The sequence below is a fragment of the Maniola hyperantus genome, chromosome 18, assembly GCF_902806685.2.
Source record: "Maniola hyperantus chromosome 18, iAphHyp1.2, whole genome shotgun sequence".
NCBI lineage: Eukaryota > Metazoa > Arthropoda > Insecta > Lepidoptera > Nymphalidae > Maniola > Maniola hyperantus.
In genome coordinates this window covers 9,991,502-10,015,893 of record NC_048553.1, presented here as the reverse complement: position 1 = coordinate 10,015,893, position 24,392 = coordinate 9,991,502, and the positions used below count along the sequence as shown (strand labels likewise).

The window sequence follows — 24,392 nt, the reverse complement described above, 5'->3', positions numbered from 1 at the left end:
TAGCCCGACTAGTTTCGAACCCATCCGGGGTCCTTTTTTCAAGGGAGTCAGTTCGCGCACGCGCCGCGGTTTTGACTGTAATGCGATTAATTAATTTTGCTTAATTGTCTCACTTGACAGCTTCATAATTGGGATAGTTTTGGTTTTAATTCACCGTCAGCCTGTAGTTTGTGGACGTCCACTTTTGGACATATTCCTTGCCTCGTGAGCGCCATCTCACCCGGTCTTCAACCTTCCTCATCGTAACTTTCCAAAAGGTGTTCTTCAGTCGGTTTCCTTGGCTCAGTTTTTTTTTTTAAATAGATATAGCGAGCAAACGAGCAGGCGGGTCACCTGATGTTAAGTGATTACCGCCGCCCATGAACATTTGCAGCACTAGAGGAGCCGCCGATGCGTTGCCGGCCTTTTAGGAATTTGTTTGCTTTATTCTTTTGTTATTATTAATTGTATAAACTTTTTTAATTAAAGCGTCGATTTTATATTGAAAGTAGAAAGGAGACCCGTAGGTAGGTAGGCTTTGGCTCTAAGAGTATACGGGTTGTGCAAATGTTTAAGTTAGTTCCTAAAGTCAACAAAATGAGCCCGTGAAAGTAATTCAATTAATTAGATAGGTACGTGTAAATATTTCCTATACTAGACTAGATGATTTCCGTGACTTCATCCACATAGGTAGATTTAAGTTTTCTAAAGTCCGTGGGAACTCTTTGATTTTCTGGAATAAAAAGTAGAGATGCAAGCTATCTCTGCGCCTAAATGAGTTAAACGGATGGGCCGTAAAAAGGTAACATACAGATAAACAGACACATTTTGCTATTTATAATATCAGTAAGGATTAGTGCAAGTATCTCTAACTCTCTGCGTCGTAGGTTTTCTTCATTGCTATGGGCCGTGTCCACCTTTCCATTTATCATATAACGGTAGGTATTTTCTTGGGTTAACAATCCGGTGAGCTCCCAGTTCCTTCCACCTACGACTTGACTAAGATCTTGATATAAATATCCGCTTTTAGTGACAATAACTAGGACCGCCTAGTGTGATAGCCTAGTGGTTAGGACGTCCGCCTTCTAATCGGAGGTCGCGGGTTCGATCCCGGGCACGCACCTCTAACTTTTCGGAGATATGTGCGTTTTAAGTAATTAAATATCACTTGCTTTAACGGTGAAGGAAAACATCGTGAGGAAACCTGCATCCCTGAGAGTTCTTCATGTTCTCAAAGGTGTGTGAAGTCTACCAATCCGCATATGGCCAGCGTGGTAGACTATGGCCAAAACCTTTCTCACTCTGAGAGGAGACCCGTGCTTTGTAGTGAGCCGGTGATGGGTTGATCATGATGAACTAGGACCGCATGGAAATAATAAAAGGGTCAAATTTTTGTCACCCATCTTCCATCCATGGCACCATCAGTTGCCAACTTGAGTCAACCCTTGGAGTTTTCTTCTTTTGAACCGCCTTCAAAAAACCTCCTTCCTTGACTTTGACTTTGAAAGATAAGGCGACTATTGTAATTAGGTAACTCATTGAGTGACTTTTACTAGCTTCAAGTATTTATTTTCATTTAAATTATATTCAAGCTTTTTTCCGTAAGTAGATTTAAAATTAGACTAAATATGTAGGTAAATTAATTTAAATTGCGCACAATTTTTTTTTATTTGAAAGTTAATGGAATAACAACGAGGGCCAGGTATTCGAGCAATTTTCAGGTATAATACCGCAGCATTGATTCTTTTAATATCTTTACTTTACCCGTTCTTTTGTATTTCTACCGTGGAAACTCTTAGGCGCAAGGCATACTGGCCGAGTCGAGGCGAGACGTCTTTTTTTTTATAAGAACTCATATCAGTTTAATTTACTTTGGCGTACCTAACCGGTGCCGGTGGCATGCCCGAGAGTGGTCGTCTTCCGTATTTTAGTGACAGTTGTACTAGAGTAACCGAAATGTCGCATCAACCAGATAGTACCGCGGACAGCTCTTTTTAACCGACTTCAAAAAAAAGAGGAGGTTCTCAATTCGTCGGAATCTTTTTTTTTTTTTTTTTTATTTTTTTTTTTTTTTATGTATGTTCCCCGATTACTCAAAAACGCCTGGACCGATTTTGAAAATTCTTTTTTTGTTTGAAAGGGTATACCTCAAAGTTGGTCCCATTTCAATTTGGTGAAGATCTGATGAACATCTTCGAAGATAGATACTGGAACTCCTCAACGGATAAGAGTAAATTGCTCGCGATCAGTGTAATAGCTTAGTAAACAGTAGATTTTTAACCAGTCATAGCATAATTCCATGGGGCCACTAAAAATTGTGAAATAAAAAAATTTTACAAAAAAAATAAAAACCGACTTCGTTACATAAACACTAAAAATTGAAAAATAATTTAATTTATTACCGAATACATTATGTATACAAGAGTTAATATAGTTCCATAATAATATTTTTTGGGGTCGGTGCCAATGAGGTGCCATTGTGGAGTCTCATAAAAATATGAAGTCTAGACGATTCGCGCAGCTAAAGCTAATTGGCACCGGCACCAAAAAGTATTATTATGGAACTATATTAACTCTTGTATACATAATGTATTCGGTAATAAATTAAATTATTTTTCAATTTTTAGTGTTTATGTAACGAAGTCGGTTTTTATTTTTTTTGTAAAAATTTTTTATGTACATTTCCTTACGACTTTAAGGCTAAGGCCTCATTATATGTGTCAAGCTTAGAGAAAAATTTAGGAGCTATCCTTGTGTACAAGACACAATGCACAACACATGTACACAATGGTCACATACCTACAAGACTCCTAGTTTGGTGACACATAATTCACTTTAGCGCCGTCTGTTGATGAAAACAGCAGAAATTAAAACTTCTTCCATTGAATCACTAAGCGACTAACAAAAATTGACCAACACGTTCGTTCGCTACGCGACTCGCGCGGTGATTCATTAGACACCTAATCCGGTTAATCGAGTTTCCACTGTAGTTTGGCTCTTGTGTGGTATGTGGCCTTAGCCTAAGCGTTTATCTGTTCGATTTTCCGCTAGATCTGTTCCTACCTTTAAACTGGCTTTGTCTTAACCTTAATCTAGCTCTTGGCACTGAAATAGCTTTCGACTCTCCACTAGAGTATTCTTGTTCGGTCCGAATCGCTTGCGGGGTGGGCCCAGACTCCTGAGTGAGGGAGGCGTAGCTACCAAACTTTTTTTTTAATCACTTGTATTTTTCTCTTATTGCATCTCTTGCATTTGACTCAATTGCGTTCGCCAAGCAATGTTGAATAGTTAGTAAATGGATGGGTGACTTTGCAGTTTATAATTTGGTTTTTAGGGTTCCGTACCTCAAAAGGAAAAACGGAACCCTTATAGGATCACTTTGTTGTCTGTCTGTCTGTCTGTCTGTCTGTCTGTCTGTCTGTCTGTCTGTCTGTCTGCCTGTCTGTCTGCCTGTCTGTCTGTCTGTCTGTCTGTCTGTCTGTCTGTCTGTCTGTATGTCTGTCTGTCTGTCTGTCTGTCTGTCTGTCTGTCTGTCTGTCTTGTGTGTCAAGAAACCTACAGGGTACTTCCCGTTGACCTAGAATCATGAAATTTGGCAGGTAGGTAGATCTTATAGCTGACTTTTGGGGAAAAATCTGAAAACCGTGAATCACACAAAAAAAATTAAATTGTTGTCATGAACTAATAATTAGTATTTTCACCTTTCGAAGTAAGTCACTATATCATATGAAAGGTCTTCAGCTGTACATTCTAAAACAGATTTTTATTTATTTTTATGCAGCATAGTTTTTGAATTATCGTGCAAAATGTCGAAAAAATACGACTGTAGTACGGAACCCTCATTGCGCGAGCCTGACTCGCACTTGGCCGGTTTTTTTTTTTTTCTTCCTATCTTGGTCCTTAACATCGGTCCCAGTTTTTAGTTGGGGCGTATCTCTGAGGGAGAATCTGAGAGGCACTCAACCCAATTCGTTATTATCGCTGACTCACTCACTGACTGATTTTCATCAACGCCCAGCCAAAAACACTTGCACCTAGTAACAGATCGGAGAAGGCCTACCTAGCGAACTTTTTTAAAATCACTTCACGCACATCACCCGCACCGGGTTAGCGCGGGGGCTGTGCGGGTTTGTGGGTCGTTCCCTCCCCGATTGTCATTTCGACCTCTCGCGTACTATTTCATCTCTTGCATTTTACTCAATTGCGCTCGTCAAGCAAAGTTGAACCTAGTAGGTAAATGGATGGCTGACTTTGCAGTTTATAATTTTGGTCTTTTTTTTTTCTTCGTATCTTGTAAGATCGGCCCCGGTTTTCAGTCGGGGCGTGCCTTTGAGAGAGAATCTGAGAGGCACTCAACCCACCGCGTTATTATCGCTGACTCACTCACTGACTGATTTTCATCAATTTTAGCCCAAATACTTGGACCTAGAAAGCTGAAATTTCGCACAGGGGTTCCCTTTAAAATATAGACAAGAAATAAAGTCCAATTTTTCGACATTCACACGGAAACAGCCGCGGCGTTCGCTTATAGTCGACGCTAAATTATTAAAAAAAATGCCAACCAAGCCAAGTAGTAAGCGACAGGTCGAGATGGCAATCGGGGAGGGAACGCCCCGCCCAGCCCCCGCGCCAACCCAATTCGGACGAGCGCGGATGACGTGCGGGTGTGCGGGGCGTCCCCCTGCCTCATATCCTGATTGCCATCTCAACCTGTCGCAGATTATATAGGTATGCTATCGATAGATTACAGATAAGTTGAATATAGGAACGGGCCGTAAATCAACTTAATTTGGCCCATTATTCAATAATGAGCCCACACTATTATAAACGATTTTCCTTTGAACTTAAGTTTTAAGTTTCTGAGCTTCCAGCTTTCATCGCTTTAAATATGAGCCGCTTGAGTTTTAAGCAGCTCTGATTTATTATGCCTCTCTTGCTCCGAATATCAAGTCTACCGAATGTGAATAACCGAATATTTTATTCGATATTCGCCTAGAACTTTTATATTTCGATATCATGATATCGATTATGACTGTGAATTAGAGATGAGAATTATTGCTAAAAATTTGGAGATTTTATTTCTTTACCTTGTTCTCACAGCTGAATCCAAAATTGTGTGTTGTTTGTTTGTCCTTCAATCACGTCACACCGGGGAAACCATGGGGAAACGGATCGAAGTGATTTTTAGCGTGGATTTAGTTAAAGCCCTGGAGATCGACATAGGCTAGTTTTTATCCCGGAAAACAAATGGTGCCTGCGGAATGGCATACCATTTATCACACTTTTGTTCTTCAATTAGTTACACGGATCGTTATTTTTCGCATCATTATAGCCAAGGGTCTGGAGAGTGACATCTAAGACTACTTTTCACCCACCTGCGGCGAAGCCCAAAGGAGGGGTTTTTTCCCCAAAGAGTTTCAAACTTTCGCCTTTATTAATATGTAAAAGTGTAATTAAAAAACTAACTCTCCATACTTCCATACTAATATTATAATTGCAAAAGTGTGTCTGTCTGCCTGCTAGCTTTTCACGGCCCAACTGTTTAACCGGTTTTGATGAAATTTGGTACAGAGTTAGCTTACATGCCGGGGCCGGACATAGGTTACTTTTGATCCCGTACAAAGAGTTCCCACGAGATTTAAACAAAATAGAAATCCACGCTGACGAAGTCGCGTAGCGCTAGCATCATCTAGTTTACCTTATAAATTGAGAAATCAATATTTTTTTAATCTAGGTATTGGAAAACTTTTCTATTTAGTTCGCGTTTCTATTCAGGCTCACAAAGTTCAGATCGGTAAAATTTTCAATTTACAAGTTTTCATTCCGAGACTCGTAAATTGTTTTCTTTTTTATTTCACCACCAGTTATGCCCGATACTTCGTCCGCGTAAGTGTCGACTGTCGACTTTTTTGAATCCCATGGGAACTCTTTGTTTTTCCGGGATAAAAAGTAACCGATATCTCTCTCCGGGATGCACGTTATCTTTGTACCAAAGGCATCATGCCCGCAAGTTTGTCCGGCGTGGACTTAGGGATTTTAAAAATGCCGTTGGAAAACTGAGTTTCTGAGACTGAGTTTCGCCGGGATGCTAGTTATAGCTGGATGGATGGACCGTGAAAAACTACCAGACAAACAGACAGACAGACACACTTTCGCATTTATAATATTGGTATGGATATGGATGTTCTTGCTTCGAGATTTTATAATAATGAATTCTTTTGAACAGTGCTTTATAATACCGCTATTATGTACGGAAGACACCGTCTTGACATAAGCTGGACGGGGTCTTTAATCTTACTTGAACGTCAGGGCGGGTCATCCAGCCATCAACTTTCATATCGATCCTAAAAGCCAGGAGGTACTTGGCTGTGATCGGTATCGGTATTAAACGATAAGCTACTTATATACCATTTATAGACTCTGGAGACTTAGCCGGATATACCAGAGCCGGCAAGAAATATTATATATACATCGACCTTTAGAATGAGATTTCGGCTTTGTAGAGCGTTGTCTCTGTCATTCATATCTATGTGACGTTTTGTCGGTCTCAACGACAGAGACAACGTTCTACGAAACCGAAATCTCATTCTAAAGTTCGGTGTACAATATTTCCTGCCGGGTACTTACTGTACCTACGGAATGGAGTTAGACCGAGTCGCAGCGTCTTTTTTGATAACAACTTAAACTCGGCCTTACCGAACTTTGACATACGGTTGAAATTCATGTATCCATTGCTTGGCGGGGATATAATACAAGGTCTTGTTGTTAATTGACGGCTCACAGTTTGCCCATTTCTGGCGTGCAATATATCTACTTAAAACAAATTCAAAAATTATTATAGGTTCAATACACTTTCCTTTAATTCATTAGTACCATAGTTACCTATTGTTATATGAACACGCCCTTTATCCGTTATCTGCGACCGTGTGTGGTTTTTTACTTCCCTACTAGCTCGTCTCCCTGATCAGAGTATAATACAAGAAACTATGAAGTCCTTCAACCTAAGAAACACGTGGCAGCCGCGTCACATAGTTGGTATCACTCGCTACAGGTTAACGTGCTTAATTCAGTTCCTTCTTTATTTCTTCTCCCTGGGCTGGTTTCCACAATTTGACATTTCCGTCTTTTGTGCGTGTTCTCTATTAGTTTTCATTCAGTTCCTTACGCGTGCGCCTGTATGACGTTCTTCTTCTTGCTTCTTCTTTGGGACTTCGCAGACATTCCCTGTATTACTTCGACCGTTTACGATAAATTGTTATCGCCACCAATTTTAAAGCTTTTCCTGACAGGAATTAGAGTAGCTTATCTAGTAGGAACTCTTTGATTTCCGGGAAAAAAGTAGTCTATGTCCGTCACCAGGATGAAAATTATCTCTGTATCAAGAAGATAATGCCCAAAAAAATTTCCATGTGGATTTAGGGTTTTTTTTAATCGAGTATTCTTTGACTTTCTGGGATCAATTACAGCTTATGTCCATTTCCGCTATGCAAGCTATTTCTGTACAAAATTTCGTCAAAATCGGCTATAAGTACGGATGGGCCGTGAAAAGCTAGTAGACAGAGGGACTTTCAGTATGGATTATACAAGCAATATGTTCACTCAAGCCATTTTGAGTTATACGACTTGGCCGCACGTATAAACGATTTATAAGCGAGTTTTCGCTCGTGCGTGATTGGCTTTAGGTGCGTGTCGCCATGTCGCGCGTTTACGAGCGTGCCGAAATTACGTCATTATTGCCAATACTGCTTATAAGAACTATTAATATAATAATTAATGTCGATGGACCAGTGCGAGAGACCTTTTAGACCGTTAGGTATATGGCAAGGCGGCGCTAGTAAGAGGGTAAGCGGCGCGCGCCGGCTCTCGCGTATTGATCGTGGGGAGCCCCGGGTGACCCAAATAGAGCCTTCGTGCCCCCTCCCCGAACCACGCGCCGCCCACTCTACGCCCAAATACCGCCCGACGACGAATTTTCATATCAGGCGAGTTTTCACGCGGTCGGACTGACTACCCCGTTGCCTTGTCTCTGCTACTAACGCCTTACATAAGAGCTACTCTTTTTTCATGTCAAGTGTTGTAAGATATATGAGACTGCTTTTTCTCACAGTCTGCCAATCCGCATTTGTCCAGCGTGATAGACTATCGCCAAACCCTTCTCGTTCTGAGAGGAGACTCGTGTTCAGTAGTGGGTTGGTGGTAGGTTGATCATGATGATGAATGACTGTAGTAAGCCGCCTAAAGTAGGAACTTACCAATGTGATAAGAGATACAGTAAGTTAACTTACATATCAGCAGACTTTTCCCACGATAGGAATGGCTACTCGCTGCCTTGTGTCTAATATCAAATTGTCTGTTTATGATGTTAAGTATCTAAGTTTATAAAAGGAAAAGCTGACTGACTGACTGATTGATTGACTGATCTATCAACGCACAACTCAAACTAGTGGACGGATCAGAACCGTGCATACGCTACCTTGTTAAATTTATCGGTGCTCATAATCTTTTTGTTCTCCTCAGTCACCTTTTGACATTTAATGACTCTTCTTTTCCTGCAGTAGCGGATTAAGGGGCCATAACGAAAATGATTTTTAACAAAAATGTGAAAAGGATAGATTAATAATAATAATTCACTATAATATGTAGATGCGCCGAGAAAAAGATACCAATAAAACAATTTGGCCGCGGCGGGAGCAAAAAATCAAATTATATTATCGTTTTAAACTCTATTTATTTTAAAAGGAAAAAGTGACTGACTACGCAACGCACACTGCACAGCTCAAACTTCTGGATTGATCGGGCTGAAATTTGACATGCAGATGACGTAGACATCCGCTAAGAAATGATTTTTGAAAATTCAACCCAAGGGGGTATAATAGGGGTTTGAAATTTGTGTAGGCCACGTGGACGAATTGCATCATAAAATAATCAGTTGATCTTGATTATCGACTGTGAACTGAGGGCATGTGGCCCTATCTCAAATTTTTGGTTATATACCAATACCAATTCGTACTCGGTAGTGTCACAGTTCAAGACAGTCAACTAGAGTTTGGAACAAAAATTTGAAAACAGCCACACTAGCGAGACTTCGCCTACGAGTACATTGGCAGGCATAAATACAAACACTAGCTGAAGGAAACAAGTTTTTTCCTTCAAATAAAATGAAATTAAATAGTTTATTTGTATGAATAGTAGTCGAAATTCCCCGGATACGTACGAAGCCTCTTCATTTCTAATTCGATTCGCCAAGATTTTGAACACCCTTCCAGCATCAGTTTTCCCACCGAATTATGATATGGGTACCTTCAAGACAAGAGTGAATAGGTATCTTCTAGGCAAGCGCGCTCCATCTTAGGCTGCATCATCACTTGCCAGTTGCCACCCAGGTCTGATTGCAGCCAAGCGCTAGTCTATTAAAAAAATAAAAAATGGGAAGAGTTGTCGATATATTGTTGTAGGTATTGATATTAAAATAGTAATTATACTATTATTTACCACGATTTGGTAAATATGTATTAAATTACAACAATAGCGATAATAGCAATGTGATAATCATAACTTCCGTGTTAGCACAGAGGAAAAACGGGCGTTAGTCCCACTGGGTTCAAGATCGCTGACATGTCACATTTCTTTTCAGTATATTTTTGTAGGATAGTGGGACATTTCGCACAGTTTATCTCGCGAGTGTAGTCTGACCTACTGCCGTGTCTATTTACTCCGAAGTGCACCGGCTTTGCGGAGCATCATTAAAACTCGAAAGTACTAGGCTTTAATTAAAGTATTCACTAAAAACAGTGTAAAAGGTTGACGTCATGAGGACAGTCATCACCCATATTATAAGCGCATTATAAACACTTGTGTGTATAATGCATAAATTTTCAGAACTCACTCGCCATTTTTGCTTTATGTGTCAACTGTTGTATCAAAAGTACGGTTAGATTTTAGGGGACTAAAATCGTACTTTTGACATAACACTGACACATAGAGCAAAAATGGCGAGTGAGTTTTCAAACTGTATGCGCTATACTCTGTAACATTATGAAAAAAATGCCCATTACTTTTATTAAAGCTTTATTTAATGGTGTTAGTTAACAGAGCTAAGAGCAGTTTCAAAAAGCTTGATGCCTGGCTTTTCCGTTCTTTTTAATCACAACTCTGTGCTAATCTGTGTCTATAGTGACTAATTAGTTAGTCAAGGTATTGGCTTCTCCAGGATTAAGTCAATCTGCTTACTGATATCTACCCAAATAGATAAAAAAAGTTTAGCACTTTTTGAGATAGCGCTTTCAAACAGATACACACAGTGATGAACAAGACACAAATACATAAATAGGTTATTAAATTAAAATATTTTCCCCATAAAATCGAGCGGCTAACGTAATACCTAATGCCCGGGAAAGCCCCCAATTCGGTGCATGCGTACTTGTTAGATGTCCTAAATCCTAATAGCCACTAACGTATCGTGCTATTGATTGGTGTATTTACTATTTACCCGGCGGCCGTGGGCGAAATCCCTCCGACATCAAACAAAATTATCTACACCGGAGAGAAACTGGATTTTCTAGTGGAACTTAGTTTCGGATATAATTGGATTGGGAACGGAAACTTTGTTATAGGTATCTCTCTACCTACCTAGAGATAGGCAATAAGTTCCTGTAAAATAATGCTTGAGATTATTTTATCGTCTATGCTAGTATTAATTGAACAGTAAATAACACGATATTAATAAGTTAGCGCCGCGTCTAAGATTTTCAAATGAAGGCAGGTTTACATTAATCTTGAACTTGAATGAACGGTTTATGATATTACAATCATTTTTAGGCGATTGAAAATATTAGACTGCGCTAGATATTTCTAGAACCGCTTGATTGGAAAGTAGGAGATTTACTTGACTGATGATATATTTCTAAGATGAAGTATGCCACCTTCCTTTGTGAAAAGATACGTCGTCACTAGATACATAAACAGTTCATAGTTATATCACTCACTCTACGTAGAGTAGTATAGTCCTTGTAACTCATAGGTCATAGTTTGACAAAAAGTGTTGCTACGACTTTGTTGTTTATAGGAGAACCAATCAAAACTTAAGGTCAAAAAGTACGTATCAACTTAAACATTTCACTACAAAATTTACCTTTAAATAATGGAGAGAGAGCCCGTGAGGGCCAGACCTTCGTTATTTTATAAAAGCTGAAAGTTTATCTGCGTATTGTCCCCAACACAGGGAAGAACGATCAGCGACTATGAAGTTTGGATCATGGTGGCTTTGGGAGATAACAGGTAAAAAAGGTGTAAGAAGTCGCGGGCATAAGCTAGTCTATATATATATAAAAGGAGAAGGTGACTGACTGATTGACTGACTGACTGACTGACTGACTGACTGACTGACTGACTGATCTATCAAACAAGCTCAAACTACTGGACGGATCGGCCTGAAATTTGGCATGCAGATAGCTATTATGACGTAGGCATCCGCTAAGAAAGGATTTTTGAAAATTCAACTCCTAAGGGGGTTAAATAGGGGTTTGAAATTTTGTAGTCCACGCGGACGAAGTCGCGAGCATAAGCTAGTGTAACTATAAGTTTCATAGCGTTCTTTAAAAAGCTCTTTGAGTGATGGTTTTTAAAACAATCTTATCTCACCGCATTGAAACGACTTTCACGAAAACATTAACGTCACTATAAAACATCTAATTAATCTTTAACGTCACTTTAAAACACCTAATTAATCTTCTATACAAATCTCGTTGAGTCTTCTCATTGAATAATGCCTGAAAATATTCAGTGTGTTGTACCGTACATAATAATTCAATGGTTGTACCAGTGTTTTATAACTTAACAGTTCAATTCAATTCAATATAGAAGTAATGTTCAGCATGGTAGTAATGTTTTATCACTGTTGACCTAACTATCCTTAATGTCTATCAGTCCTTTTATCACTTCTCCACCGCTGAACCAATCTTTTTTTTTTTTATTCGGATCAACAAACAGTAGCACGCAGTGCTTGGATAAAAAACAGTAATAATATATCATAGTAATAATCTTAACGCAATTTAGCACAGAGATGGTAGCTTGCATCTTCTATCATGACTCCATCGTTCCTACTATATATTATAAATGCTAAAGTACTATGTCTTTCTATCTGTCGCCTTTTCACGGTTCAACTGCTGACCCGATCTTGACAAAAGGTGTACCTTTACGATATATGTACAATACGCGTCAGGTAGACATGACAATCGGGGTACGGGGTGACGCTTCTCCCAGTGTTGGGGAAAACAAGCAGAGAAACTTTCAGCTTTTATAAAATAAAGGTCTGGCTCGCGCTGGCTTTTAATTTAATTTAATTTAATTCTTTATTTAATAAGGCAACAAAGACCCATATTTTGTTAGTACACATATAATGCTTAAAAAACTATGTTAGTATATAGTAGTAGTAGTACTGTTTAGTCTATTAGTTTTCTAGTTATCTACAGTTACACTGACGCAGTGGTACACATCTGCTGGTAATAAAAATATATTCGACACAATAGAGTCACTGAGAGACTACTGGTGAGAAAATGAGAAAACTCTTTTGTTTAAAATTCCAGCGTAGGCCTTCTGAAATGAAAAACACTCACAATAGCAGGACACACTGCGCTCGCGAACCGATATGCGTTCAACTGTGAGCCCTATTTTATTTAAAGTTGAAACTATCCAGATTGGTAGTGTACCTACAGAATTTTGATGATGTAAATGTTAAACAAAATTCCTACTTTATGTCGGTTTGTTTAGAAGAAAGTTGTACCTTTGTTATCTATACTAATCTATACTTCTGTACCAATATTATAAAATGGTAAAGTTTGTAAGTTTGTTTTAAGAAGTAATCTCTGAAACTACTGAACCGTTTTTGAAAGTTATTTTACCAGTAGAAAGCTACATTATTTCTGAGAGACACCTACACGTCACTCAGAGCCTACTTATAGCCCACTATATTCTATTTTGAAAAAAAATTATAGATCCCTACAAAAATTGTAAGTGTACCCGTGCGAAGCCAGGTCGCTAGTGTTAAAATAAAGTTCATGAAAATTTTGTCTTTTGTCGCTTTTCGCGCCGCATTTAGCTGTCACTGATAACGGCAACAGCCTCGGAGTAAGACGAGGGGAGCGTGATAGGAGGGGTCATTATAGAAGGTCAAGTGTGCCATTAAACCTCTAAGAGGATCTTATTGTTAATGTTAAACCGGTATTCTGTACACGCTTTGTGTATGTTATGTTTCTAACTAGACTTTAGCCGTGACTTCGTTTCGTGGAATTAGGTTTTTTAAAAATCCCGGGGGAGTACTTTGATTTTCCGGGATGAAAACTAGCCTATGTCACTCTTGAGGTCTTCAACTATACCCATGCAAAAAATCACGTCGATCCGTTGCGACATGACTAAAGGACAAACCAACAAACCCACAGACCAACAAACAATCGCATTTATAATATGGGTAGTGATGTTATAGTCCGTACAAAATGTCTTCTCACGCGCCATTTTAACTCTATGTTCACCTTTTAAATAAGACGGTATGTAAAATAGCTCGTGAAAAGTTAAATTTTACGTATTATACTTTTGAATAAAGTAGCTTTCTAATGGTGAACAGATTATCAAAATTGGTTCAGTAGTTCCATGGTTTATCGATTGAGGAACAAACGAATCTTTCCTCTTACAAAATTAGTACTTGTGAATTATTAAACTCCGAAAAGTTAGAGGTGCGTGCCCGGAATCGAATCCCGTCCGTCACTGAGCTCGACGTCTTAACCACTGTGCTATCACCGCTTTTTCAGAGTGCCCTTGTAGCATTTTCCTTATTGGAAAATGTAAAACAATATGAATTTTTACTTACTATCGATCCGCCCCAGCTTCGCATGGGTACCTTATTGCAATTTCATAGGGATCTATAACTTTTCTGATAATAAAATATAGTCTATGTCACTCAAACAAACTTACAAACATTACCTCTTTATAATATTAGTATTGATTTGCACGTTCAAGCAATAAGTAAAAGCAAATAAGTTATTATAAATCTTCATTCTTCTTATTTCAACTTCAACTTTATTCGACATGAAGTACCGTTTGAAGTAGACCGTACGTGCACAAGTATCGTAGGGTAAAGGTACCTTCACACAGCCCTTGCCTATAACAGTTAAGTGAATTATTTATTATGTGTTAATATTACATTGCCACGCAACCTTGAGGCACTGGTATTATGTAATAGACTGTGACCTGTACAATTAACAAATACATGTACGAACGTGTAATACAATAGCCGTATTTACAAAGCATACCTATACCCACCTAACTAGAAAATTGAAATAGTCAACCTATTAGTTGAGTTGTTTATTTCATTCAACAAATTGAACTTGCGACCGACCGTGTAGTTATTCAATTTATTATATCAAATACGAAATAACTAAAATAATTTAAGTTCAAGTACTTAAGTCTCAATAAAGTGGTGAACTGACTTTTGTGCTGCCTCAGAATGTAATCCATACCTACTATTATTATAAATGCAAAGTGTGTATGTCTGTCTGTTTGCCAGCTTTCCACGGCCCGTTCGTTTAACGGATTTTGACGAAAGGAGACGGTTGTAACCCTTTCTTTTAATCACATATCGTTTTCGTGGAATATCAGTGCGGTGAGCTTCCAGATCCTTCCAACGAATCCTGCTCGTTTGCTTGCTTTTTTTATTTTAAAAAATAATAATATATGACGTTACTATAGCACCGTTATTGATGCCTAGTCTCCATGTACGCGTTCTATATAATATGACAAACCTTTTAATATACAGGTACTTATTTACTACATCTATATTTGCTGACGTGTCTTGGAGGGTGATAATGTACCGGAAATTAATACTCGTACCTGCCATTTGGTGACACCCGTGACCCGCGGCGTTTTATCGCTAGTACACTTTGCAATATATTTCCTTGCTGCAAATGTATGTCTTTCGAACAATAGCATAGTTCGCGACAGTTGGGGAGCTTCTAACAAAACGTCGAGGCTTCGACGTCACTTGCAGGCGTCGAATGGTAGTACATATGACGCCGATAGCCCAAAAGTAAACCTATTTTTCTTTGATTTTACGTCACCATAGCCTATTATTTGACATATTTGACATATTGAAAGGCATTCCGAACCAGTGGTAGATGCATCCGACTATTCGAAAGTACTTGTAAAAGTTTATTCGAATAAAAAAGATTTTTATTTTTTATTTTATCGTCCATTCAGGATCAAACCGAGTTTCCCCACTCTGCACTCACTGAGCTCACTCTGCCAGTACTCTGACCGGTAGTTATACCCCAGGGTCCGTCTGTATTTGCTGACGTGTGATTGCGCGAGGGCGAACGTTGAGTGGCGGAAATTAATATCTGACCGGTGCCACTGGCGCCCCACGGGGCCACGGCACTGACTTGACTATGACTAGGCTATATCTATTTGTGACAATTTCCACTTATCGCTCCGATTATATGTAACGGATTTGGTTCTTGTGGATTTAGGTTTTTTAAAATTCCATGAGTATTTTCCGGTATAAAAAGTAGCCTATGTTCGTCCTAGGGATGCAAGCTATCTCTGTACCAAATAGATGATACCCGCGACTTCGTTCACGTCGTTTAAGGTTTTTAAATTTCGTGGGTACACTTTATCCCGGAAAATCAAAGAACCCTCTGCATTAAAAAACCGGCTAAGTGCGAGTCAGGTTCGCGCATTGAGGGTTCCGTACTACAGTCGTATTTTTTCGACATTTTGCACGATAATTCAAAAACTATGATGTATAAAAATAAATCTGTTTTAGAATGCACAGGTGAAGAAGACCTTTCATATGATACCCCACTTGATATAGTAATTACTTCGAAAATAAATTGAAAATACTAATTAGTAGTTCATGACCACAATTTAATTTTTTTTCACGGTTTTCAGATTTTTCCCAAAATGTCAGCTATAAGACCTACCTTCCTACCAAATTTCATGATAATAGGTCAACGGGAAGTACCCTGTAGGTTTCTTGACAGACCGACAGACCGACAGACAGACAGACAACAAAGTGATCCTATAAGGGTTCCGTTTTTCCTTTTGAGGTACGGAATCCTAAAAAATCAAAAGACACACGGACGAAGTCGCGAGCATCATCTAGTAATCACTACCCATCACACGGTTTGTTGGTTTATAGGTTGGTCCTTCAATCACGTCGTAACAGAGCAACGGATTGACGTGATTTTTTGCATGCCTATAGTTATAATGCTTTCAACTAACGATTCATAGTTCAATATACTGTAAATTGCTTACTTGCTAGTATATTACAATAGTACTAATATAGAATACTAAAAAATAAAAAAATAAAAATGACCTGTAGAGTGCCATAGGCTACTTTTTATCCCGGAAAATCAAAGAGTTCCCACGGGATTTTTAAAAACCGAATTCCACGCGAACGAAGTCGCGGGCATCATCTAGTTCAATATAAATTCAAAAGTAAATTGTATAATCCAGTGACCGCATGGCAGTAAATCGCGTTGTATAGGAAGTTGAAACGCGAAAGCTTTGCACTATTTTCCATTAAACTCCCCCACCGTGTATATCCATGACACGAATCGAGTAAGGCATCCATTGTACTCGAATATTCCGAGAACCCGATGCAATTTTCATGATCGATTATTTATAAATAGTTTACCCTTTAGGTACTGCCTATGCTTTCTGTCAATAAAATATGTTGTTCGTGCATCGGCACTATCCTTCAGAGTTGATACGTTGATTAACTTCTGGGTCTTCTAGATTAGAAAATACTAGACCAAACACAGAATATGTAATATATATTTTTTATTTTAAAACAAACATATATTTTAAATATTACATTACAATGACCATTCCGGGATCAAAAACCATCATATTGAACATATCAAAAACCTGACCTGATTACTTACCAACTAATTTTACAACGCTAATATGAATAAAGTTACTTATTTCACACTTCAATACATTTTATTTTCATACAATGTGAAGTCTCGAAGTAATACTAAGTTTAGTATAGTAAGTTTTACTTCTAGTTTTTTTAAAATATAAAAATGGCGAGCAAACGAGCAGGCGGGTCACCTGAAGTTAGGTGATTACCGCCGCCCATGAACATTTGCAGTACCAGAGGATCCACCAATGCGTTGCCGGCCTTTCAGGAATTTGTTGGTCCGACCCTTGAACAACCCCATGTAATCTAATGGGAACACCGCCTAAGGGAGTTGATTCCACAGTTTGCATGTGCGTGGTAAAAAGGATCTGGCACAACAGGCGGCAGTTGTGAAGGTTGTCATTGCAGGTGTATTACCTAATACCTAAATACAGTGTACCTACTAAGAAGTGTCTTGCTTTCGCGAACAAGTAAATTCGCCCTAGATTTAGTTTCGAAAATTTTAATGATTTGCGAAGAAAAACAACGCCCCCAATCTAAATTTAGACAAATCTGAAAAAATATAATTGGAAAAATTGAAAAACACAACTGTTGGCCTTGCCATATTGAACTGGTATATTTAGTTGCAAGATTTGAGTGCATACTAACACGGCAAGTTAAATAAAAGCTTAACAAAACGTGACGTGGCTTTACGAGACCTGTAGGCTATAAAAATATACGACTACAATTTATTTATTTGCTGATGTTAAGGCATTATCGTAATGCGAATGCCATAAAATAACCGCAAATGTGTGCTCTACCCATCAAATTGCTTCGCAGACCACTGATGTCTTGAATTATCCATCTAACGTCTAAAAATATATCTGACATTTATTACATACAAAAGCCGAAACAGGATAGGTTGAAATTGATGTAAAACAGTTTTGGATAAAGCACACCAATTTTGTTCTGTAATTAATTGATACAACAGCTATAAGTATATATTTATCTAGTAATAGCTATGGATTTTTAGCTACAGTGGCTGGGTGGAGACTGCCTGTCTCCTTCCTATAAGAAAGTATTCAAAATTATACTCGAGCTGGGTTGATGACAGCGTCCCGCCGCTTTGAAGAAAAGCGGTCATAAAAAAAGTTAAGGTTTTTACATAAGTAGCATTAAGTATTAGCTTTACGAAGGAGTCATTTGATAAAACGCTGGGTGCTCGAGGCTCTATTGTACGCGATAAGGGTGCTAGTGATAAGCCGGTGCGTGCGCGGAAAGCGCCGGCAGAGCGGCGCGCGGCGTGTCAGCGTGCCGGTTGTGGAAGGTTAGGCGGGCGGGCGGCTGCGCGCGGCGGTGGCGGCGGCGCTGGCGTCGTGACGCAGTGTGACGTCAGTGCGCTGTCGGCTCGATACGCGCCAGCCCCGGCCTCAGTCGCCGCCCGAAACAGGCCGCCGAAAGACGCGCCCTACGCGCCTCCTCCACCCGTGCACTTCTCTCATACCGGGTTTTAGTTTCGTACCATAATGACATAGCCCCAGTGCCGTGCGACGGGACTACGTGGAAGCGCACACATTTTAGTTTTTTCGTTGATACGAGGAAGCCGTAACGGTCTCCGTTTTTGCAGAACTAGCGACGACCCACCTCATTCCGCCGAGGAACACAGAAGAGATCGGAGGGCGGTCTGCTCTTTTATCCGCCTTTTGCATAAAGACTAGCGAAAATGGGCGAGGTGAGTGCAGTGCGCTTGCAGTAGTGTTTGTTTGGGCCTTTCGAATAGCGATCCTCCGGCAGCAGTGCTTTCGTGAAGATGTGAGTGCATGTAGCCGGCAGTGAGTGCGGAAGACGTCCACGTAGGTTGCGTGATTTACATCAGTCGTCGTTTGCTTCTGTAAAGTGCTTGCTTCTAGGCATGTCCCGTACTTTTACGAAATATAATAATTCATCTGCACGTCTCATTGTCTTTGTTCTTTCTACATCCGAAATTGTCATAGCTTGCGCACCAATTAGTGTATTCTATAGAGAGATAGTTCACGTTTGTAATTAGTGCTAGTGTTAAAACTTTTTCGAGTTCTGCTCTTAGAAAGTCATGCAACATTTTAATTTCATCAGTCAGTATCATTAAAGCTCGTACTAGAATAAGTAGATCAATGTGATATGTAATGCATCCATAGAATGTAAAAGGAGCGAAATGTGTCGGATACCACGGCAGTCGGGTTGCGTAACAACTCGTATCGATCTGTGCGGCGCGAGACACTTCGCTTTGTGGTCTTCTCATATGTTATCACTCGTACATACAATCTTCTAATTATTTCGCGTAACATCCTGGAAACCTTGAATTATAAATCTGTTTCAATTGGGCATCTTACTTTCTTTTAGTTCTAGAAAGTTAGCATAATTTTAACAATTTCATTTGGATTATGTGTAAGCAGAGATCTAACAAACGACTATTCCCTTTAAACGAATTCGTAAATTTACACATAGTTACACAAAATGTATAAAATGTTCTCTTCCCCTTTCTGATAAGTGGTACCACAAGGCGATGTCGCTCAAATAGAACAAAAGGTCATAACTTATTCAATCATAATTACAGTAGTCGTGAATAAGAACTCTAAGGACAAAGTATTCATTCAAACGTACTCGTAGTCTGGATTTTTTCCGACCATTAGAGCAAATCCTCGCAAGGTGTCCCGAAGGAAGTAGCTAAACAGGTTGTCGCTAGAGGCGGCCACGGCTCGGACACGAGAGCTAGATATAAGAGCACCGGGGGTTTATTAGAAAATTGCCTTGTCATTATGTCATTTAAATCGCATAGAGTGCCGTCGCTCTATTGGAGTATTTCCTTTATCCTTCATGACGATAGCACGCACCGAGCAATTAGGCTGCTAGACCAAGTCCTTGAAGTTCACAACTTACAACCCACGAACTGTATTAGCAGTTTTGTTTTTAGGAGGGCCTACCGCTTATAAGACCACAGCGCTTACCATTGCGCCAGGGAAGTTTTTTGTCTGGTGGGAGGCTTCGGCCGTGCTAGTTACCACCATACCGGCAAAAGACGTGCTGTCAAGTGATTTTGCGTTCCGGTACGATGCCGTATAGAAACCAAAGGGGCATGGGTTTAATAAAAACTGTCATACCCCTAGGTTAGCCCACTTCCATCTTAGACTGCATCATCACTTAACACCAGGAGAAATTCCGGTCACGGGCCAACTTATATGAATAAAAAATATAGTTTCCCAAGCGCGCTCCCCAATGCTCTCCGTACAAACATAGCTTGGTCCTCATTTAAAGACTAACCAATCAGACTCGATTAAATTTTGTAGACACGTTCTAGAAACTTATATGTGTCTGTGGTTTGCCAGATTTCCGTAAAATATCTAGTTTTAAAGTTACACGGATTTAAAGATTTGTATGTGAATCCTTGTAACTTTGAAACTACAATTTCCATTTCTTGTATCTTTATGACAATAGCACGCTCTGAGTAATTTGATTGGATCGTTGAATTTAATTTTGCTCTACAAACTATTATTCATAACGGCCTAGCAATCAGATTGCTTGATGTAGTCCAAGTTTAAGATTTAACAATCCCTCCTAATTGTTATGGGGATTTCGTGTCTGGTCTTGTAAGTACAAAAGCTCATATACAATATTAATCTTGGAAGAAAATCTATCTATATAACACTCTTTTGTCAATTTTGATATGAGATAAATGCATTTTTTTTAGAAATTTCATTAGGTACTTCTTACGATGGTAGCACGTACTAATCTTTAGTGGTTGTTCCTGACAAATTCCTTCTTGGTTTCGTCCACGTTGGTAACCAATTTTTCGTAACCAGTTACGAAAAGCCGAATTAATCTTATTTCGTAGCTGGTTACGAAAAATTGGCTACCAACGTAGATGGAACCCTTAAATTTCGCAACACAAAAAACGCTGAATGAAACGAAGCTTCCAAAAAGGAGTCCAAAAGTTCAGTAACATTACGTTTTTGTTCTACGAAACGTTTTGTCCGAAATAATCTTAACCAAGTAAAAAACTAAGTTTCCGTAGACAAGTCATAAGCGCAAAATTTTAAGTAATCTCTTTTGGCCTTCTGTTATACCTAGATTTAAATTTAAATAATAATTATGTATTTACGCTGTTGAATACTTTCAAATAAACAAAATAAAAAAAAAAAATAAAAAACCCGTGACTTATAGGTACCAGGATTTTCTAGCAATCATCATCGATAGACATGATGGTAACTAACAGATTCGACGGTGATAATAAAAAAACCGGTCAAGTGCAAGCCGGACTCGCACACGAAAGGTTCCGTACCATACCATCGTACAAGAAACACACTTTAATTTTTTTGTGATATAGGTTACCTCTTCACGGTTTGCGGATTAAACTTGAGCTAAGTATTATACCTGCCCATGATTTTGATCCCCCTGAAGAGTCTTGACAGACGACAACAGAGTGATTATAAGGGTTCCTTCTTTCCTTTTGAGGTACAAAACCCTCAAAACATCACTGTTCATAGTTTTCAGTTTTCACTTCAGTCGGCAATCCCCACTACCTACAAATTTTTGAAAAAATGATCACACCCAGATGAACTTGATTCTCGAGTCCATCAATCAATCTCTTGAGTACCATTTTCTATCATTTTTTTAAACTCTCATAAATAGGTACTTATCTTTGAACAAACAGTGACTTTATAGAGCTTACTGCCGTACTCAGAGTCGCTTAATCGTTACTTAAGTTTAGTTAAAACGAGACCAGATACTCTTCCGTAAATCAGACTCAGACTCTTACATAAATCTGTCTCGTTTTAACTCATTCTTTTAAGTAACGATTGGCGACTCTGAGTACGGCGGTTAGAGAGAAAGATTTTTGGATGTTCATTTGCTTTTGGTGAACAGTATGCTATCGAATTCTTTTGTTTTGTCACTTTGTTTTGTCTGCACGTGCTATTTTTAACATTCTATATTTAGGACCAGTGATAGACTGTCATTCATATCAATATACAATCCATACAGCATTGAAGTATTGAGTAATATAAGAACAGCGAATAAAATATCTGCTCTGTTTAGTTCAATTGAAGTATGTCAATGTGTCACACGAGATTCTTACACGACACTTTTAAAGATGTTTCTAAGCAAGCAAAATTCCAAAGCTTTACCACATTGAGGTAAGATGATAATGAAGGTACTTCGCTGCCCCAATGACCCAAAAAAGATCTTGTCTCCCGATTACTAAAAGCCCTCACTCAAGCCTGTCTTACGCCGCTTCACCCTAATCGGATCTTCTGAGGATACAATTTTTTAAGTCTTTTTAAGCGACTTTTAATTCCATTTAGTAGCATTGGCATAATACATATTCTCATAACATATCTGAAGATATTATTTCAATTTCGCAACTGAGGATTGAGTAAACCATGGTCTAACGTTCAGAAATGCTCAGATGCGCCATACCCAGAAAGATGCAAGTTTCGGATTCTATCGGTTCCGTAATTTGTTATATGGATTCTTAAATTGTTCTGAGGGTTAGCGGGTTTCTGCACGCTTCGTCCATCAAGCATTTTGGGCGTCCAATAGGATGATGTTCCAATAGTGAAATAGAGCTTGAAGATGATTCCCGAACGCAGCCCAGTCGAATCCAACTCGGGTGGGCTGCGTTCGAGAAGCTTCGAGATGTCTTCTCGTCCGAAAATTTTCAGTGCTTGAAGACCAAAGTCTTCGAACAGTGCGTATTGCCAGTGATGACTTATGGATCCGAGACATGGTCTCTAAATATGGGCCTCATAAGAAAGCTCTAGAGTCACTCAGCGGGTGATGGAGAGCTATGCTTGGAGTTTCTTTACGTGATCTAATCGGAAATGAGGAGATCCGTAGGAACCAGAGTAACCGAGCTATGCTTAACGGGTTGCGAATTTGAAGTGGCAATGGGTAGGGTACATAGTTCGAAAAACCGATAAACGTTGGGGTCCCAACTCAAAAGGTGCCCTTTAAAGAATTAAAATTACTATGGCATCTGAAGTAATCTTCAAATAATTTTATTGTTTTTGATAATATAATTAGTTGACCTGTGGCCCTACCGCGGTTGTTTGACAGCTACAATGTCACGATCGCAATCATCTCTGATTGGTTAATGCTCGCTCACTATTGGCCACAATGCATTGTTGCTCATTGTTCCAACAAGAATCGCACAAATTCAGCCAATCAGAACAATTGAGATTGTAATAATGATTGATGCAGGTTTTAGACAATCGCCCCGCGGACCTCTTGTCATTTGCAATCGGTTATTGTCATGAGAATAATTATTATAATTATTTAACATCCCTTATCACAAAAATAACGTCTCATTACTAAATAATGAAAATGAAAACATAAACACAATTCGATTGCAATCCTATCTGGAGTTCAATGACTTTCAAAAACATCTTAAACACTCAATGCTAATTTAAAAGTGGAGATAGTTTTAAAAAGCATTGTTAATCCAGTATCTTATCTAAATATATAAAAGAAAAATCGTGACTCACTGACTGATCTATCAACGCACAGCTCAAACTACAGGACGGATCGGGGTGAAATTTGGCATGCAAATAACTATTATGATGTAGACGTCCGCTAAGAAAGGATTTTGAAAATTCAACCCCTAAGAGGGTAAAATAGGGGTTTGAAATTTTTGTAGTCCACGCGGATGAAGTCGCAAGCATAAGCTAGTAATTTATAAAGGCCTTTATTACTTATTTTATGCTGCTCCTGTTCATTATATTTTTCAATAAATGGTCGTGTGTATCAGCACACATATGATAGGGTTCCGTATTATGTTATTTGACAACGGACGGATTTTTTGAAAATCCTTTCTTAGCGGATGCCTACATCATAATAGCTATCTGCATGCAAAATTTCAGCCCGACCCGTCTAATGGTTTGAGCTGTGCGTTGATAGATCAGTCAGTCAGTCAGTCAGCTTTTACTTTCATATATACAGAATATTAATTTCATAGCTAAAGAAGGAGAGCAATTTTTTCCGATAGACTACCTAGTAGCTAACGTTGATGTACATGTAACACCACTACATCAACAAAGACACGTGAATTTAGCTTCTAATAGTGTTTTGGCAACGGCAGCATATTATAATTGCATGTAGAAACCACACACGCGTCGCGACGCCGACAAGTTAAAAATAATTGTCTCATTCACATGCGAAGCTACTACGATAGTAACCACAAATTTTCAGTATTAAGCAGTTTCGTGACCGTGACATTGAATATCTGATCGCAATGACCGCTCACATTTGATTCTGGTCCCAACTTTTAGAGTTCCGGACGCAAAGGGCAAAACGGATCTCTATTAATGCCACTTGCTGTCTGTCTGCTATCACGGCTCGTAGATGGACTGAGCTACAGATGACTGAACTGAAAATACCAATTCATTACAAAATGTGACCAGGAAAGTCGAATATTTTTAGGGGTTTTCAAATTGTAACGCCATCATGTATTTGGTTTTTCACGCGGTTGTTTATTATCCTCCCAATTAAC

At 39.0% G+C, this 24,392-nt stretch overlaps 1 protein-coding gene across 6 annotated transcripts in view; it reads left to right on the top strand.

The window, feature by feature from the left end:
* Atpalpha (sodium/potassium-transporting ATPase subunit alpha) overlaps nucleotides 1-24,392 on the top strand; it is a 94,678-nt gene that overhangs the window by 43,991 nt on the left and 26,295 nt on the right. For 2 of the 6 annotated variants that reach the window (XM_069504517.1, XM_034978010.2), the window contains exon 2: nucleotides 18,498-18,602. The exons of 3 other annotated variants lie outside the window; for them this stretch is intronic. In XM_069504517.1, the coding sequence (XP_069360618.1) occupies nucleotides 18,594-18,602 (9 nt within the window). In that variant the 5' untranslated portion in view covers nucleotides 18,498-18,593. Of the gene's footprint in view, nucleotides 1-18,379; nucleotides 18,603-24,392 lie in introns of those variants that run through there. One more of the 6 variants, XM_034978009.2, reaches the window with a different exon arrangement.